Source organism: Bombina bombina, chromosome 4 (genome assembly GCF_027579735.1).
Source record: "Bombina bombina isolate aBomBom1 chromosome 4, aBomBom1.pri, whole genome shotgun sequence".
Taxonomy (NCBI): domain Eukaryota; kingdom Metazoa; phylum Chordata; class Amphibia; order Anura; family Bombinatoridae; genus Bombina; species Bombina bombina.
Window position 1 is genome coordinate 713567104 of NC_069502.1, and position 20244 is coordinate 713587347.

At 42.5% G+C, this 20244-nt stretch overlaps 1 protein-coding gene across 1 annotated transcript in view; it reads left to right on the forward strand.

The window, feature by feature from the left end:
• The window catches only part of SYNJ2 (synaptojanin 2), a 621954-nt gene that overhangs the window by 247563 nt on the left and 354147 nt on the right, over window positions 1–20244 (forward strand). Inside the window, exon 7 of the mRNA XM_053710913.1 lies at window positions 7885–7981. Within this exon, the coding sequence (XP_053566888.1) occupies window positions 7885–7981 (97 nt within the window). The remainder of the gene's footprint in view (window positions 1–7884; window positions 7982–20244) is intronic.

Below are 20244 nucleotides of genomic sequence, written 5' to 3' on the forward strand. Positions count from 1 at the left end.
AAGGGGTTTGGGAATCTCAGGAGGTGAGATTACCGATCAATATTTTGGAACTCCGTGCAATTTTCAGAGCTCTTCAGTCTTGGCCTCTTCTAAAGAGAGAATCGTTCATTTGTTTTCAGACAGACAATGTCACATCTGTGGCATACATCAATCATCAAGGAGGGACTCACAGCCCTCTGGCTATGAAAGAAGTATCTCGAATTCTGGTTTGGGCGGAATCCAGCTCCTGTCTAGTTTCTGCGGTTCTTATCCCAGGTATAGACAATTGGGAAGCGGATTATCTCAGTCGCCAAACGTTACATCCGGGCGAATGGTCTCTTCACCCAGAGGTATTTCTTCAGATTGTTCAAATGTGGGGACTTCCAGAAATAGATTTGATGGCCTCTCATCTAAACAAGAAACTTCCCAGGTATCTGTCCAGATCCAGGGATCCTCAAGCGGAAGCAGTGGATGCATTGTCACTTCCTTGGAAGTATCATCCTGCTTATATCTTTCCGCCTCTAGTTCTTCTTCCAAGAGTGATCTCCAAGATTCTGAAGGAATGCTCGTTTGTTCTGCTGGTAGCTCCAGCATGGCCTCACAGGTTTTGGTATGCGGATCTTGTCCGGATGGCCTCTTGCCAACCGTGGACTCTTCCGTTAAGACCAGACCTTCTGTCGCAAGGTCCTTTTTTCCATCAGGATCTCAAATCCTTAAATTTAAAGGTATGGAGATTGAACGCTTGATTCTTAGTCAAAGAGGTTTCTCTGACTCTGTGATTAATACTATGTTACAGGCTCGTAAATCTGTATCTAGAGAGATATATTATAGAGTCTGGAAGACTTATATTTCTTGGTGTCTTTCTCATCATTTTTCCTGGCATTCTTTTAGAATTCCGAGAATTTTACAGTTTCTTCAGGATGGTTTGGAGAAAGGTTTGTCTGCAAGTTCTTTGAAAGGACAAATCTCTGCTCTTTCTGTTCTTTTTCACAGAAAGATTGCTAATCTTCCTGATATTCATTGTTTTGTACAAGCTTTGGTTCGTATAAAACCTGTCATTAAGTCAATTTCTCCTCCTTGGAGTTTGAATTTGGTTCTGGGGGCTCTTCAAGCTCCTCCGTTTGAACCTATGCATTCATTGGACATTAAATTACTTTCTTGGAAAGTTTTGTTCTTTTTGGCCATCTCTTCTGCCAGAAGAGTTTCTGAATTATCTGCTCTTTCTTGTGAGTCTCCTTTTCTGATTTTTCATCAGGATAAGGTGGTGTTGCGAACTTCTTTTGAATTTTTACCTAAGGTTGTGAATTCCAACAACATTAGTAGAGAAATTGTGGTTCCTTCATTATGTCCTAATCCTAAGAATTCTAAGGAGAAATCATTGCATTCTTTGGATGTAGTTAGAGCTTTGAAATATTATGTTGAAGCTACTAAGAATTTCCGAAAGACTTCTAGTCTATTTGTTATCTTTTCCGGTTCTAGGAAAGGTCAGAAGGCCTGTGCCATTTCTTTGGCATCTTGGTTGAAATCTTTAATTCATCATGCTTATGTCGAGTCGGGTAAAACTCAGCCTCAAAGGATTACAGCTCATTCTACTAGGTTAGTTTCTACTTCCTGGGCGTTTAGGAATGAAGCTTCGGTTGATCAGATTTGCAAAGCAGCAACTTGGTCTTCTTTGCATACTTTTACTAAATTCTACCATTTTGATGTGTTTTCTTCTTCTGAAGCTGTTTTTGGTAGAAAAGTACTTCAGGCAGCTGTTTCAGTTTGAATCTTCTGCTTATGTTTTCAGTTTTTTTCATTATAAAATTTAAACTTTATTTTGGGTGTGGATTATTTTTCAGCGGAATTGGCTGTCTTTATTTGATCCCTCCCTCTCTAGTGACTCTTGCGTGGAAAGATCCACATCTTGGGTAGTCATTATCCCATACGTCACTAGCTAATGGACTCTTGCTAATTACATGAAAGAAAACATAATTTATGTAAGAACTTACCTGATAAATTCATTTCTTTCATATTAGCAAGAGTCCATGAGGCCCACCCTTTTTGTGGTGGTTATGATTTTTTTGTATAAAGCACAATTATTCCAATTCCTTATTTTTTATGCTTTCGCACTTTTTTCTTATCACCCCACTTCTTGGCTATTCGGTAAACTGATTTGTGGGTGTGGTGAGGGGTGTATTTGTAGGCATTTTGAGGTTTGGGAAACTTTGCCCCTCCTGGTAGGAATGTATATCCCATACGTAACTAGCTCATGGACTCTTGCTAATATGAAAGAAATGAATTTATCAGGTAAGTTCTTACATAAATTATGTTATCTGTTGGTCACAGCCCGGCCCGACAGCGTCATAAGACTAAGTGTCTGACAGCAGGAGCGAGCTGCACTGTGTCTAATGGCGTGGTCGGGCCGGGCTGTGACTATACAGCTGGCCCGATGCGCTCAGTAAAAACAACAGACCCGCTCAGCAGAGTACAGAGAGCAGGTCTGTAAAACAGCGGTATTTTTACAAAATTAAAAAGGGAATATTATGATTTACAAAGTTTGGCTAATATAATGTTATATAATTCTGCACTATGTGCAGAATTATATAACATTATTTTTAAGGTTTACTGACCCTTTAATAAGGTTACGTGACCTAGAGAGGATCACATGGCTATATTTAATGCTTTGTAGGTCTGAAGGTGGCAGAACTCCTAGGCAGATTACAGGCTGCTGATAAACTCCTAAAGTGCATAGTTACTTGTATTGTTATGTGGGGTTGCCAAGCAGGATCTCAAGCTTTACCTTTATCCAGGAGTATCAACTTTTTAATCACATTTGCTTACCTGATCTAAAATGTACATAGTTGGTTTTGCACGCTTTACTGCATCACAAGAACAGGCTAGTGACGTGTAGAAATTGAATTTAAATGGACAGTAAATACTTTTAAAATTTAAAGGGATAGTAAACCCAATTTTTTATTATTTTATGATTCAGATAGAGCATGCAATTTAAAACAACTTTCCTTCCCAAGGCAGGGAGAGTCCAGGACTTCCTTCATAACTGTTGGGAATATCAACACCTGGCCACCAGAAAGAGGCAAAGACATGCCAGCCAAAGGCTATAAATATCTGCTGTTTCGGCGGCCCTAAGCACCCCACCTATCTCTGGGAAGCGTAAGAGAAAGGTCAAGCATAGTCCTGCAGACTTGGGAGACATTCCTTCTCTCCAGTCAGAAATGTCTAACTTGTCTCTTTTTTCTGAGGATGAGCTTGCCACTGTCGCATCAGAGGGTGAACTCTCAGAAGACTTCTGAAGTTAAGGCCCCTGCCTCTGAAGAATCAAATTTCAGATTTAAAATTGAACATCTCCGTTTCTTTTTAAAGGAGGGTTTAGCTACTTTGGAGGTTCCAGAGGCTAACCTTACAGAGGAACCTCAGATTCCTAAACTAGATAGGGTCTACGAAGAAATGAAGGCCCCTGAGACATTTCCGGGCCCAGTTCGCATGGTGAGGATTAGCATGAGTGAATGGTAGAGGATTGGAACTCCTTTTTCTCCCTCTTCAACTTTTAAGAAATTATTCCCAGTTCCTGACTCCCATCTGGAACTGTGGAGCTACATTCCTAAGGTATACGGAGCCATTTCTACTCTTGCAAAGCGTGCTACCATCCCTTTGGAGGACAGCTCTTCCTTTAGAGATCCTATGGATAAAAAATTAGAGAGCTACTTAAGAAGAATGTTCCATCATACACTATGGGATTTCTTTTCCAACCTTCAGCTGCAGTGTCTGCTGTAGCGGGCAAAGCCACTTATTGGTGTGACTCCTTGTCAGAGTTAATTGAAGTCGAATCCTCTCTGGAGGAGATTCAGGACAGGATCAAGGCTCTAAGGATAGCCAATTCCTTTATATGTGATGCCAATATGCAGGTTGTTTGCTTGAATGCCAAAGCTTCAGGGTTTCCAGTCCTAGCACGCAGGGTCCTTTGGTTGAAGTCTTGGTCAGCCGATATAGTCTCCAAATCCAGGCCTCTTTCCTTACCTTTTAATGGTAAGGTTTTATTTGGCCCTGGACTGGATTCCATCATTTCCCCCAGGATATGAAGGTGAGACCCAAGGGTCTTCAGTCAGCTAATTTTCGTTCCTTTTGATGAGACAAGACCCAGTGGACCCAATCTGCCTCCAAGCCCGAGCATCCAAGAGTACTTGGAAGCCTTCCCAGTCTTGGAACAAATCCAAACAAACCAAGAAGCCCACTGATAATAAATCGGCATGAAGGGGTGGGCCCCAATCCAGGATCAGATCCGGTAGGGGGCATATTGTCCCTTTTCTCAAAGGTCTGGGCGCAGGATATTCAAGATCGTTTGGTGTTAGACTTTGTGTCCCAGGGATACAAGATAGGATTCAAATCTCATCCTCCCAGAGGCAGATTTATCCTCTCAAGACCAGCCTTCCTAGATTGCGTTCTGGATCTTTCCTCCTTAGGAGTAATCATCCCGGTGCCTGCCTCACAAAGGGGTCTAGGTTTTTACCTAAACCTTTTTGTGGTTCCCAAGAAAGAGGGAATTTTCCGCCCATTCCTAGACTTCAAATGTTTAAACAAGTTTCTCAGGGTTCCCTCCTTTAAAATGGAGACTATCAGGTCCATTCTTCCCTTAATTCAGGAAGGACAGTTCATGACTACAATAGACCTCAAGGATGCATACCTTCATGTCCCGATCCACAGGGTCCATTTCCAGCTCCTGAGGTTTGCTTTTCTGGATCAACACTTCCAGTTCTTTGCACTTCCATTGGGCTTAGCTATTGTTCCCAGAATATTTACAAAGGTTCTGGGAGCTCTTCTAGCTGTAGCCAGATCGCTGTTGCTCCTTACCTGGACGATATCTTGGTTCAGGCTCCATCTTTTCCTTTGGCAAGAGATCATTCAGACTCACTACTGAGTTTCCTTTGGGCTCATGGATGGAAGATAAATCTCGAGAAGAGTTCTCGGGTTCCCTCTACCAGAGTGGTTTTTGTGGTTACTATCATCGAGAGAATCTTTCTGACGGATCAGAGACATTCCAAGTTAGCTACGGCTTGCCTTTCCCTCCAAACCATCTCAAATCCATCGGGGGCTCAGTGCATGGAGGTGATCGGTCTAATGGTGTCTTCTATGGACATTATTCCATTTGCCCACTTCCATCTCAGACCTCTACAACTATGCATGCTGAGACAATGGAATGGAGATCACTTGAACTTGTCTCAACAGATTGTCCTAGAGAGCCAGACTCTCTCTTGGTGGCTCTGTCAGGATCACCTGTCTCTAGGCACCTGCTTCTTGAGACCATCCTGGGAAATTGTGACTATGGATTGACAGCCTTTCAGGCTGGGTAGCTGTCTGGGGTCCCAGGATGTCTCAGGGGACATGGTCCCGAGAATAATCTATTCTCTTCCGATCAATATTCTAGAGCTCCGGGCGATTCACAATGCTCTAAGGTCATTGGCCCCAGCTTAGTTCTGCCCGATATATAAGATTTCAATCGGACAATATAACTTTGGTCGCTTACATCAACCACCAGGGAGGAACAAGAAGTTCCTTAGCGGGGAAAGTGTCCCAAATCCTTCAATGGGCAATGGTTTGTTCCGGAGGTGAACTGGGAAACGGACTTCCTCAGCAGACAATCCGGGAGAATGGTCTCTCCACCCCCAAGGTGTTTTCAGAGATAACCCTCAGATGGGGCTTCCGGAAATAGATCTCATGGGCTCTTGTATCAATACCAAATGGGAGGGACTTTATTATCTTTGTGGTTGAGGTGTATCATCCACTTAGCTTATGAGACAGCAGGGCAACAGCTTCCTGAGAGAATTACGGCTCATTCCAGTTGCTTTCTCCTAGGCTTTTAAGAACAAAGTCTCTATGGATCAGATTTGTAAGGCGGCTACCTGGTCCTCCTTGCATACTTTTTTCTAAATTCTATAAATTCGATGTTTTCGCTTCTGCTGAAGCAGCTTTTGGGAGAAAGGTGTTACAGGCTGTGGTGCCCTCAGTTTAGGGTCTGCCTTTCTTCTTTTTGTCCCTCCCATTTATTCATCAATGTCCTCTGGAGCTTGGGTATTGGTTCCCAACAGTTATGAATTAAGTCGTAGACTCTCCCTGCCTTGGGAAGGAAAACAAACTTTATGCATATCAGATGAATTACTCTCCTTCCTGGCAGGGAGCGTCCATGACCCCGCACGTAATATTCTTAGGCGACTTCCCTGATATTTTTTCTTCTGGCACCTCTATATCCTAATGTTTCTCCTGCTTTTCCTTGTTACCTCGGCCGACTGGAGGGATGGGGGAAGTGGGAGGGATATTTATAGCCTTTGGCTGGGGTGTTTTTGCCGGGTTTTGATATTCCCAACAGTTATGAATGAAGTCGTGGACTCTCCCTGCCAGGAAGGAAAGGAATTTATCTGGTTAGCATAAATGTTGTTTTCTAATTTACTCTTATTATCAGTTTTTCTTCGTTCTCTTGCTATATTTATTTTAAAATCAAGAATGTAAGCTTAGGAGCCAGCGCATTTTTGGTTCAGCAACCGGGTTGCGTTTGCTGATTGGTGGTTAAATGTAGCCATCAGTCAGCAAGTGCTATCCAGTGTGCTGAACCACAAAGTGGGCCGGCTTCTTAGCTTAGTCCTGCTTTTTCAAATAAAGATAGCAAGAGAACGAAGAAAAAAATCATAATAGGAGTAAATTAGAAAGTTGCTTTAAATTGCATGCTCTATCTTAATCATGAAAGAAAAAAAAAATTGGGTTTACTATCCCTTTAATGTTTAAAGGGGCAGGAAACCCCAAAGTTTCTTTCATGATTTGGAGAAAACATACAATTTCTAAACAACTTTTCAATTTACTTCTGTTATCAAATTTGTTTCATTTTCTTGTTATCATTTGCTGAAGGAACAGCATTGCACTACTGAACACATCTAGTTAGCCAGTTACAAGAGACAAATGTTTGCAGGCACCAATCAGCAGCTAGCTTACACCAGTGTAGAATATGTGCGTAGTCTTTTTCAACAAGGGATACTGAGAGAATGAAGCACATTTGATAATAGAAGTTAATTTCAAATTGTCTTAAAATTGCATGCTCTGTCTGAATCATGCACGTTTAATTTTACTTTCCTATCCCTTTAATTATGTAAAATTAAAAAAATGTTGCAATATATTTTCATTATTTATTTTGCTACCCGTTCCTGTAAATTTTTTGTTACTCTTAAAATTGTGGGCTCTCCAATCCCACCAAGATTTGGACGTAGAGATTTAATAAGCTTAGCTCTGCTATATTCACACAGCTGTTGTTTGCTCTCTCTAGTAACTCGTCTCTCCCTAGTTGGCCTTAAAGGGACATAAAACCAAAAATGATTCCTTCATGATTGAGATAGAACATACAATTTGAAACATCTTTCCAATTTACTTTTATCACATTTTATTTGCTTTCTTGTTATCCTTTGTTGGAAAGCAGGAAGTTAAGTTCAGGAGCGGGTTTGTGTCTGCAGCACTATATGGCAGCAGTTTTGCAACAATGTTCTACATTAGCAAGAGCACTAGATGGCAACACTATTTCCTGTTGTGTAGTGCTCCAGCCATGTGCATGCTGCCTATCTAGATATCTCTTCAACAAAGAATAACACGAGAACAAAGCAAATAGAATTTTGGATTCCATGTCTCTTTAACATAGAGAGAGAGAATAAGGTAAGAGAAAACAGCAGAGTTGTGTCTCACATATTACAATTATTAAGGCGACTAAAACTATACAGTTTTTTTTCAATATTATTAAAAATACATCAGCATATTATTCCCAGACCACCATTTTGTTTTTAATGCATCGTACTTCAGTGATACCTAAAAGATAAACCTTTTTGACTCTTTTACAATAACCATAATCACATAGATTCATTTTTATTTTTAAAGACATATCCTATTATTGAAGGAAGAATATGGCAAGCAGGTCATAATAAATCTTCTGAGGAGCAAAGGAGGAGAGGAAGTTTTAAGCCGTGCCTTCAAGGTAGGTTTTCATTGTTTTTTGTTTTTTATTTATTAAAGAAGAAAACAATATGTACCATTTATATGAAATAGTACAATTTAAATGTATTAAAAATATTGTGTTCATGAAACAATAGGTATATTAAAGTTGTTTATTTTGAATATAAAATGAACAGGAAATACATAACCATGGGAAAGAAGCTAATTGGTTGATAAGTAGAATTTCCTCATCTCTAGTAGTGGACAGTGACATTCCTCACAAGCATAAGAACAAGGATTGTTTTTTGTTTCTTTTCTCATCCCTTTCAAAATGCATCTTAAAATGCTGTATTTTAGAGGCACAAAAATAAAATAATATATTTTTTTGCTTCTATAATTTTACAACCTTCACATGCACAGTCTTGTATGTTATAAATGTAAATTGTTTTACCCAAATTTTAACTAACACAGTTAATTTCTCCAACATAGGTGTGTCCGGTCCACGGCGTCATCCTTACTTGTGGGATATTCTCTTCCCCAACAGGAAATGGCAAAGAGCCCAGCAAAGCTGGTCACATGATCCCTCCTAGGCTCCGCCTACCCCAGTCATTCTCTTTGCCGTTGTACAGGCAACATCTCCACGGAGATGGCTTAGAGTTTTTTAGTGTTTAACTGTAGTTTTTATTATTCAATCAAGAGTTTGTTATTTTAAAATAGTGCTGGTATGTACTATTTACTCAGAAACAGAAAAGAGATGAAGATTTCTGTTTGTATGAGGAAAATGATTTTAGCACCGTAACTAAAATCCATGGCTGTTCCACACAGGACTGTTGAGAGCAATTAACTTCAGTTGGGGGAACAGTGTGCAGTCTCTTGCTGCTTGAGGTATGACACATTCTAACAAGACGATGTAATGCTGGAAGCTGTCATTTTTCCCTATGGGATCCGGTAAGCCATTTTTATTACGATGGTAAATAAGGGCTTCACAAGGGCTTATTAAGATTGTAGACTTTTCTGGGCTAAATCGATTCAATTTTAAAACATATTTAGCCTTGAGGAATCATTTTATCTGGGTATATTGATATTATAATATCGGCAGGCACTGTATTAGACACCTTATTTCTCTGGGGCTTTCCCAAAGCATAAGCAGAGCCTCATTTTCGCGCCGGTGTGGCGCACTTGTTTTTGAGAGGCATGGCATGCAGTCGCATGTGAGAGGAGCTCTGATACTTAGAAAAGACTTTCTGAAGGCGTCATTTGGTATCGTATTCCCCTTTGGGTTTGGTTGGGTCTCAGCAAAGCAGATACCAGGGACTGTAAAGGGGTTAAAGTATTAAAACGGCTCCGGTTCCGTTATTTTAAGGGTTAAAGCTTCCAAATTTGGTGTGCAATACTTTTAAGGCTTTAAGACACTGTGGTGAAAATTTGGTGAATTTTGTACAATTCCTTCATGTTTTTTCGCAATTGCAGTAATAAAGTGTGTTCAGTTTAAAATTTAAAGTGACAGTAACGGTTTTATTTTAAAACGTTTTTTGTACTTTATTATCAAGTTTATGCCTGTTTAACATGTCTGAACTACCAGATAGACTGTGTTCTGAATGTGGGGAAGCCAGAATTCCTGTTCATTTAAATAAATGTGATTTATGTGATAATGACAATGATGCCCAAGATGATTCCTCAAGTGAGGGGAGTAAGCATGGTACTGCATCATTCCCTCCTTCGTCTACACGAGTCTTGCCCACTCAGGAGGCCCCTAGTACATCTAGCGCGCCAATACTCCTTACTATGCAACAATTAACGGCTGTAATGGATAATTCTGTCAAAAACATTTTAGCCAAAATGAACCCTTGTCAGCGTAAGCGTGGCTGCTCTGTTTTAGTTACTGAAGAGCATGACGACGCTGATATTAATATCTCTGAAGGGCCCCTAACCCAATCTGAGGGGGCCAGGGAGGTTTTGTCTGAGGGAGAAATTACTGATTCAGGGAACATTTCTCAACAGGCTGAACCTGATGTAATTGCATTTAAATTTAAGTTGGAACATCTCCGCATTCTGCTTAAGGAGGTATTATCCACTCTGGATGATTGTGAAAAGTTGGTCATCCCAGAGAAACTATGTAAAATGGACAAGTTCCTAGAGGTGCCGGAGCTCCCAGAAGCTTTTCCTATACCCAAGCGGGTGGCGGACATTGTTAATAAAGAATGGGAAAGGCCCGGTATTCCTTTCGTCCCTCCCCCCATATTTAAAAAATTGTTTCCTATGGTCGACCCCAGAAAGGACTTATGGCAGACAGTCCCCAAGGTCGAGGGAGCGGTTTCTACTTTAAACAAACGCACCACTATACCCATAGAGGATAGTTGTGCTTTCAAAGATCCTATGGATAAAAAATTAGAAGGTTTGCTTAAAAAGATGTTTGTTCAGCAGGGTTACCTTCTACAACCAATTTCATGCATTGTCCCTGTCACTACAGCCGCATGTTTCTGGTTTGATGAGCTGATAAAGGCGCTCGATAGTGATTCTCCTCCTTATGAGGAGATTATGGACAGAATCAATGCTCTCAAATTGGCTAATTCTTTCACCCTAGACGCCACTTTGCAATTGGCTAGGTTAGCGGCTAAGAATTCTGGGTTTGCTATTGTGGCGCGCAGAGCGCTTTGGTTGAAATCTTGGTCGGCTGATGCGTCTTCCAAGAACAAGCTACTAAACATTCCTTTCAAGGGGAAAACGCTGTTTGGCCCTGACTTGAAAGAGATTATCTCGGATATCACTGGGGGTAAGGGCCACGCCCTTCCTCAGGATCGGCCTTTCAAGGCGAAAAATAGACCTAATTTTCGTCCCTTTCGTAAAAACGGACCAGCCCAAAGTGCTACGTCCTCTAAGCAAGAGGGTAATACTTCTCAAGCCAAGCCAGCTTGGAGACCAATGCAAGGCTGGAACAAGGGAAAGCAGGCCAAGAAGCCTGCCACTGCTACCAAGACAGCATGAAATATTGGCCCCCGATCCGGGACCGGATCTGGTGGGGGGCAGACTCTCTCTCTTCGCTCAGGCTTGGGCAAGAGATGTTCTGGATCCTTGGGCGCTAGAAATAGTCTCCCAGGGTTATCTTCTGGAATTCAAGGGACTTCCCCCAAGGGGGAGGTTCCACAGGTCTCAGTTGTCTTCAGACCACATAAAAAGACAGGCGTTCTTACATTGTGTAGAAGACCTGTTAAAAATGGGAGTGATTCATCCTGTTCCATTAAGAGAACAAGGGATGGGGTTCTACTCCAATCTGTTCATAGTTCCCAAAAAAGAGGGAACGTTCAGACCAATCTTAGATCTCAAGATCTTAAACAAGTTTCTCAAGGTTCCATCTTTCAAGATGGAAACCATTCGAACTATTCTTCCTTCCATCCAGGAGGGTCAATTCATGACCACGGTGGATTTAAAGGATGCGTATCTACATATTCCTATCCACAAGGAACATCATCGGTTCCTAAGGTTCGCATTCCTGGACAAACATTACCAGTTCGTGGCGCTTCCTTTCGGATTAGCCACTGCTCCAAGGATTTTCACAAAGGTACTAGGGTCCCTTCTAGCGGTGCTAAGACCAAGGGGCATTGCAGTAGTACCTTACCTGGACGACATTCTGATTCAAGCGTCGTCCCTTCCTCAAGCAAAGGCTCACACGGACATTGTCCTGGCCTTTCTCAGATCTCACGGCTGGAAAGTGAACGTGGAAAAGAGTTCTCTATCCCCGTCAACAAGGGTTCCCTTCTTGGGAACAATTATAGACTCCTTAGAAATGAGGATCTTTCTAACAGAGGCCAGAAAAACAAAACTTCTAGACTCTTGTCGGATACTTCATTCCGTTCCTCTTCCTTCCATAGCTCAGTGCATGGAAGTGATCGGGTTGATGGTAGCGGCGATGGACATAGTTCCTTTTGCGCGCATTCATCTAAGACCATTACAACTGTGCATGCTCAGTCAGTGGAATGGGGACTATACAGACTTGTCTCCGAAGATACAAGTAAATCAGAGGACCAGAGACTCACTCCGTTGGTGGCTGTCCCTGGACAATATGTCTCAAGGGATGACGTTCCGCAGACCAGAGTGGGTCATTGTCACGACCGACGCCAGTCTGATGGGCTGGGGCGCGGTCTGGGGATCCCTGAAAGCTCAGGGTCTTTGGTCTCGGGAAGAATCTCTTCTACCGATAAATATTCTGGAACTGAGAGCGATATTCAATGCTCTCAAGGCCTGGCCTCGGCTAGCGAGGACCAAGTTCATACGGTTTCAATCAGACAACATGACAACTGTTGCGTACATCAACCATCAGGGGGGAACAAGGAGTTCCCTAGCGATGGAAGAAGTGACCAAAATCATTCTATGGGCGGAGTCTCACTCCTGCCACCTGTCTGCTATCCACATCCCAGGAGTGGAAAATTGGGAAGCGGATTTTCTGAGTCGTCAGACATTGCATCCGGGGGAGTGGGAACTCCATCCGGAAATCTTTGCCCAAGTCACTCACCTGTGGGGCATTCCAGACATGGATCTGATGGCCTCTCGTCAGAACTTCAAAGTTCCTTGCTACGGGGCCAGATCCAGGGATCCCAAGGCGGCTCTAGTGGATGCACTAGTAGCACCTTGGACCTTCAAACTAGCTTATGTGTTCCCGCCATTTCCTCTCATCCCCAGGCTGGTAGCCAGGATCAATCAGGAGAGGGCGTCGGTGATCTTGATAGCTCCTGCGTGGCCACGCAGGACTTGGTATGCAGATCTGGTGAATATGTCATCGGCTCCACCTTGGAAGCTACCTTTGAGACGAGACCTTCTTGTTCAGGGTCCGTTCGAACATCCGAATCTGGTTTCACTCCAGCTGACTGCTTGGAGATTGAACGCTTGATTTTATCGAAGCGAGGATTCTCAGATTCTGTTATCGATACTCTTGTTCAGGCCAGAAAGCCTGTAACTAGAAAGATTTACCACAAAATTTGGAAAAAATATATCTGTTGGTGTGAATCTAAAGGATTCCCTTGGGACAAGGTTAAGATTCCTAGGATTCTATCCTTCCTTCAAGAAGGATTGGAAAAAGGATTATCTGCAAGTTCCCTGAAGGGACAGATTTCTGCCTTGTCGGTATTACTTCACAAAAAGCTGGCAGCTGTGCCAGATGTTCAAGCCTTTGTTCAGGCTCTGGTTAGAATCAAGCCTGTTTACAAACCTTTGACTCCTCCTTGGAGTCTCAATTTAGTTCTTTCAGTTCTTCAGGGGGTTCCGTTTGAACCCTTACATTCCGTTGATATTAAGTTATTATCTTGGAAAGTTTTGTTTTTAGTTGCGATTTCTTCTGCTAGAAGAGTCTCAGAATTATCTGCTCTGCAGTGTTCTCCTCCTTATCTGGTGTTCCATGCAGGTAAGGTGGTTTTACGTACTAAACCTGGTTTTCTTCCAAAAGTTGTTTCTAACAAAAACATTAACCAGGAGATTATCGTACCTTCTCTGTGTCCAAAACCAGTTTCAAAGAAGGAACGTTTGTTGCACAATTTGGATGTTGTTCGCGCTCTAAAATTCTATTTAGATGCTACAAAGGATTTTAGACAAACATCTTCCTTGTTTGTTGTTTATTCAGGTAAAAGGAGAGGTCAAAAAGCAACTTCTACCTCTCTCTCTTTTTGGATTAAAAGCATCATCAGATTGGCTTACGAGACTGCCGGACGGCAGCCTCCCGAAAGAATCACAGCTCATTCCACTAGGGCTGTGGCTTCCACATGGGCCTTCAAGAACGAGGCTTCTGTTGATCAGATATGTAGGGCAGCGACTTGGTCTTCACTGCACACTTTTACCAAATTTTACAAGTTTGATACTTTTGCTTCTTCTGAGGCTATTTTTGGGAGAAAGGTTTTGCAAGCCGTGGTGCCTTCCATTTAGGTGACCTGATTTGCTCCCTCCCTTCATCCGTGTCCTAAAGCTTTGGTATTGGTTCCCACAAGTAAGGATGACGCCGTGGACCGGACACACCTATGTTGGAGAAAACAGAATTTATGTTTACCTGATAAATTTCTTTCTCCAACGGTGTGTCCGGTCCACGGCCCGCCCTGGTTTTTTAATCAGGTCTGATAATTTATTTTCTTTAACTACAGTCACCACGGTACCATATGGTTTCTCCTATGCAAATATTCCTCCTTAACGTCGGTCGAATGACTGGGGTAGGCGGAGCCTAGGAGGGATCATGTGACCAGCTTTGCTGGGCTCTTTGCCATTTCCTGTTGGGGAAGAGAATATCCCACAAGTAAGGATGACGCCGTGGACCGGACACACCGTTGGAGAAAGAAATTTATCAGGTAAACATAAATTCTGTTTTTTGATTTTACATCATTGCACCTTACAGAAATTAAAGGCTCATAAAAGTTGTGGATTTTTAAATACCATTCAAAATAGTAATTTAAGTATAAATTTGAGATTTTTTTATTTTTTTTTTACAGCATCTTTTTCAGCATCATAGATTTGCTTAGTTGTATTGTTGTACGGTTCATATAACTGATGCAGCATGTTTACAAACACACAATTCTATTTACAATGTAAGATTGTCGCTGGCCTTTTTTTGGGACTTGATTGTTCTATAGCGCGGTCTTGCCACCAGCTTTGAGACTGCTTTATTCCACAAAGCCTTCTGGAGGGAGGGCATTAATAGTGTGTTCTTGCTAGACTTGTGCTATTATGTCCTGAAAAAACCCTTAACGACCAATGACATACAGGGTACATTGTGGTCATTAAGGGGTTAAACACAGCAAAAAGCCTGAACATATCACAGTATTTCTGACCAGTGTCAGGAAAAGGGAGACTTTCATTATCACGACTTTATGTTAACTTCATCTAAGTTCTTACGTTATTGATCCTCTTAGCTGCGGTACGGTAATATCAATATTTATGTGATTAATGTATAGCTGCAATTAAACACTGCATTGCATAAGATTTTAATACAAATTATGAGGTTGTATTTGTCAGATAATGATTTCTGAATGTTTTCCAGTATTTTTAGTGTGATTTTCCCAAAATCCCTCAACTGTTAGAATCCCATCATTGGCTAGATTACAAGTGAAGTGCTATTTAGCTCTCCCGCTCGAGCGTAAACTTCGCTAGAAGTAAACGTTTTGAGTGCGTCAGGTAGCACACGTATTACAAGTTAAAAGTAAAAAGTTTGTGCACGAGTGAAACCTGCTGCGCGCTAGTTTCCGGACCTCGCAATATCATGACCGCATTAACGTATCCCCCCCCCATAGAAGTCAATGGAGAGCGCAGAAAAAAAAACCAACTAAAACCAATCGCACGTGCACTAACCCGACAGCAATTATTCATATTTCACATTTCAATTTTAAACACATTGCATTGCAGCGTCGCTACTGATAAAGTTGCATGCTCTAACAAATTAGAGCATGTAATTTTAGCAATATAATGGCCCTTTATGTATCTGGGAAACAGTAATTGTTATAAAAACACGTAAAGTATTAAATTAATGCAGCTTGCATTGCATTTTTTACTATTTTTTCAACCCTTTGAGTGCTAAGTTGAATTTAATATTTTTCTGTTTTTTACTATTTTCAAAAACATTTTTTTTTCTACTCCCCCCCTCCCCCAGATCCCCAAGACTTACACAGATGGAAATGTTTGGCGATTACCTTTCCAATGGTGGGTCTTGGGGGTCTGTAGCTGCTTAGATCCCTGAGATACGGGTTTCTAAGCAGCATGCCCCCTTTCCCTATACTTTGTATTGACAATTTTAAATAAAGTTGCTCGGTGACGTTATCACGTCATTGCGCGTGACGTCACCACACGTAACAGGAAGCCCTGGCGATACCTGTCACTATGCAGGCCCGATCCCTGGGGTAGTAGCGAGTGGGGGCCCCCAGATTGCAATAAAGGTAGTTGAGTGCTATTGACGGCTCTGAGCCATCATTAGCACTCAAGGGGTTTTCTCTTGTTAAGTGTATCCAGTCCACGGATCATCCATTACTTGTGGGATATTCTCCTTCCCAACAGGAAGTTGCAAGAGGATCACCCACAGCAGAGCTGCTATATAGCTCCTCCCCTCACTGCCATATCCAGTCATTCTCTTGCAACTCTCAACAAAGATGGACGTAGTAAGAGGAGAGTGGTGTATTATAGTTAGTTTTTTTAACTTCAATCAAAAGTTTGTTATTTTTAAATGGTACCGGAGTGTACTGTTTCATCTCAGGCAGCATTAGAAGAAGAATCTGCCTGTGATTTCTATGATCTTAGCAGAAGTAACTAAGATCCACTGCCGTTCTCACATATTCTGAGGAGTGAGGTAACTTCAGAGGGGGAATGGCGTGCAGGTTTTCCTGCAATAAGGTATGTGCAGTTAATATATTTCTAGGAATGGAATTTGCTAGAAAAATGCTGCTGATACCGGATTAATGTAAGTTAAGCCTTAAATGCAGTGATAGCGACTGGTATCAGGCTTATTAACAGAGATACATACTCTTATAAAAGTGTAATATAAAACGTTTGCTGGCATGTTAATCGTTTTTATATATGTTTGGTGACAAAACTTATTGGGGTCTAGTTTTTTTCCCACATGGCTGGCTTGATTTTGCCTAGAAACAGTTTGCTGAAGCTTTCCACTGTTGTAATATGAGTGGGAAGGGCCTATTTTAGTGCAGATAAAAATACTGACAGAGACATTCAGCTTCCCTCTGCATGATACAGGACATCTCTGAAGGGCTCAAAAGGCTTCAAAGTCGTGTTTGAGGAGGCTAACAATCACAGTAGACTGTGGCAGTTGTTGTGACTGTGTTTAAAAAACGTTTTTGTCATTTATTATTCTGTTTTTGTTATTAAGGGGTTAATCATCAATTTGCAAGTGGGTGCAATGCTCTGCTGACTTGTTACATACACTGTAAAAATTTTGTTAGTGTAACTGCCTTTTTTCACTGTTATTTCAAATTTTGTCAAAATTTGTTTCTCTTAAAGGCACACTAACGTTTTTTATATTGCTTGTTAACTTGCTTTAAAGTGTTTTCCAAGCTTGCTAGTCTCATTGCTAGTCTGTACAAACATGTCTGAAAACAGAGGATACTTGTTCATTATGTTTAAAAGCCATGGTGGAGCCCCATAGGAGAATGTGTACTAAATGTATTGATTTCACCTTAAACAGTAAAGATCAGTCTTTATCTATAAAAGAATTGTCACCAGAGGGGTCTGTCGAGGGGGAAGTTATGCCAACTAACTCTCCCCACGTGTCGGACCCTTCGCCTCCCGCTCAAGGGACGCACGCTAATATGGCGCCAAGTACATCAGGGACGCCCATAGCGATTACTTTGCAGGACATGGCTGCAATCATGAATAATACCCTGTCAGAGGTATTATCCAGATTGCCTGAATTGAGAGGCAAGCGCGATAGCTCTGGGGTTAGATGAGATACAGAGCGCGTAGATGCTGTAAGAGCCATGTCTGATATTGCGTCACAATATGCAGAACCTGAGGACGGAGAGCTTCAGTCTGTGGGTGACGTCTCTGAATTGGGAAGACCTGATTCAGAGATTTCTAATTTTAAATTTAAGCTTGAGAACCTCCGTGTATTGCTTGGGGAGGTATTAGCTGCTCTGAATGACTGTGACACAATTGCAGTGCCAGAGAAATTGTGTAGGCTGGATAAATACTATGCAGTGCCGGTGAGTACTGATGTTTTTCCAATACCTAAAAGGCTTACAGAAATTATTAGTAAGGAGTGGGATAGGCCCGGTGTGCCCTTTTCCCCACCTCCTATATTTAGAAAAATGTTTCCAATAGATGCCACTACACGGGACTTATGGCAGACTAAGGTGGAGGGAACAGTTTCTACTTTAGCAAAGCGTACCACTATCCCGGTTGAGGACAGTTGTGCTTTTTCAGATCCAATGGATAAAAAATTAGAGAGTTACCTTAAGAAAATGTTTATTCAACAAGGTTTTATTTTACAGCCCCTTGCATGCATTGCACCTGTCACTGCTGCGGCGGCATTCTGGTTTGAGGACCTGGAAGAGGCCATCCATACAGCTACATTGACTGAAATTGTTGACAAGCTTAGAACTCTTAAGCTAGCTAACTCATTTGTTTCTGATGCCATTGTTCATTTGACTAAACTAACGGCTAAGAATTCCAGATTCGCCATCCAGGCACGTAGGGCGCTATGGCTCAAATCCTAGTCAGCTGATGTGACTTCAAAGTCTAAATTACTCAACATTCCTTTCAAGGGGCAGACCTTATTCGGGCCTGGTTTGAAAGAAATTATTGCTGACATTACTGGAGGTAAGGGTCATACCCTTCCTCAGGACAGGGCCAAATCAAAGGCCAAACGGTCTAATTTTCGTGCCTTTCGAAATTTCAAGGCAGGTGCAGCATCAACTTCCTCTGCTTCAAAACAAGAGGGAACTTTTGCTCAATCCAAGCAGGCCTGGAAACCTAACCAGTCCTGGAACAAGGGCAAGCAGGCCAGAAAGCCTGCTGCTGCCTCTAAGACAGCATGAAGGAGCGGCCCCCTATCCGACAACGGATCTAGTAGGGGGCAGACTCTCTCTCTTCGCCCAGGCATGGGCAAGAGATGTTCAGGATCCCTGGGCGTTGGAGATCATATCTCAGGGATATCTTCTGGACTTCAAAGCTTCTCCTCCACAAGGGAGATTTCACCTTTCAAGATTATCTGCAAACCAGATAAAGAAAGAGGCATTCCTAAGCTGCTTACAAGATCTCCTTGTAATGGGAGTGATCCATCCAGTTACGCGGACGGAACAAGGACAGGGGTTTTATTCAAATCTGTTTGTGGTTCCCAAAAAAGAGGGAACCTTCAGACCAATTTTGGATTTAAAGATCCTAAACAAATTCCTCAGAGTTCCGTCATTCAAGATGGAAACTATTCGAACCATTTTACCCATGATCCAAGAGGGTCAGTACATGACCACAGTGGACTTAAAGGATGCCTACCTTCACATTCCGATTCACAAGAATCATCATCAGTTCCTGAGGTTTGCCTTTCTAGACAGGCATTACCAATTTGTAGCTCTTCCATTCGGGTTGGCTACAGCCCCAAGAATTTTTACAAAGGTTCTGGGCTCACTTCTGGCGGTCCTAAGACCGCGAGGCATAGCGGTGGCTCCTTACCTGGACGACATCCTGATACAGGCGTCAAGCTTTCAAATTGCCAAATCTCATACAGAGATAGTTCTGGCATTCCTGAGGTCGCATGGGTGGAAAGTGAACGAAGAAAAGAGTTCTTTATCTCCTCTCACAAGGGTTTCCTTCCTAGGGACTCTAATAGATTCTGTAGAAATGAAAATTTACCTGACCGAGTCCAGGTTATCAAAACTCCTAAATGCTTGCCGTGTTCTTCACTCCATTCCGCGCCCCACGGTGGCTCAGTGCATGGAAGTAATCGGCTTAATGGTAGCGGCGATGGACATAGTGCCATTCGCGCGCCTGCATCTCAGACCGCTGCAATTATGCATGCTCAGTCAGTGGAATGGGGATTACACAGATTTGTCCCCTCTACTAAATCTGGATCAGGAAACCAGAGATTCTCTTCTCTGGTGGTTATCTCGGGCCCATCTGTCCAAGGGTATGACCTTTTCGCAGACCAGATTGGACAATTGTAACAACAGATGCCAGCCTTCTAGGTTGGGGTGCAGTCTGGAACTCCCTGAAGGCTCAGGGTTCATGGACTCAGGAGGAGAAACTCCTCCCAATAAATATTCTGGAGTTAAGAGCAATATTCAATGCTCTTCTGGCTTGGCCTCAGCTAGCAACACTGAGGTTCATCAGATTTCAGTCGGACAACATCACGACTGTGGCTTGCATCAACCATCAAGGGGGAACCAGGAGTTCCCTAGCGATGTCAGAAGTCTCCAAGATAATTCGCTGGGCAAAGACTCACTCTTGCCACCTGTCAGCGATCCATATCCCAGGTGTAGAGAACTGGGAGGCGGATTTTCTAAGTCGTCAGACTTTTCATCCGGGGGAATGGGAACTCCATCCGGAGGTGTTTGCTCAATTGGTTCTCCGTTGGGGCAAACCAGAATTGGATCTCATGGCGTCTCGCCAGAACGCCAAGCTTCCTTGTTACGGATCCAGGTCCAGGGACCCAGAAGCTGCACTGAGAGATGCTCTAGCAGCTCCTTGGTTCTTCAACCTGGCTTATGTGTTTCCACCGTTTCCTCTGCTCCCTCGTCTGATTGCCAAAATCAAACAGGAAAGAGCATCAGTGATATTGATAGCGCCTGCGTGGCCACGCAGGACCTGGTATGCAGACCTAGTGGACATGTCATCCTTTCC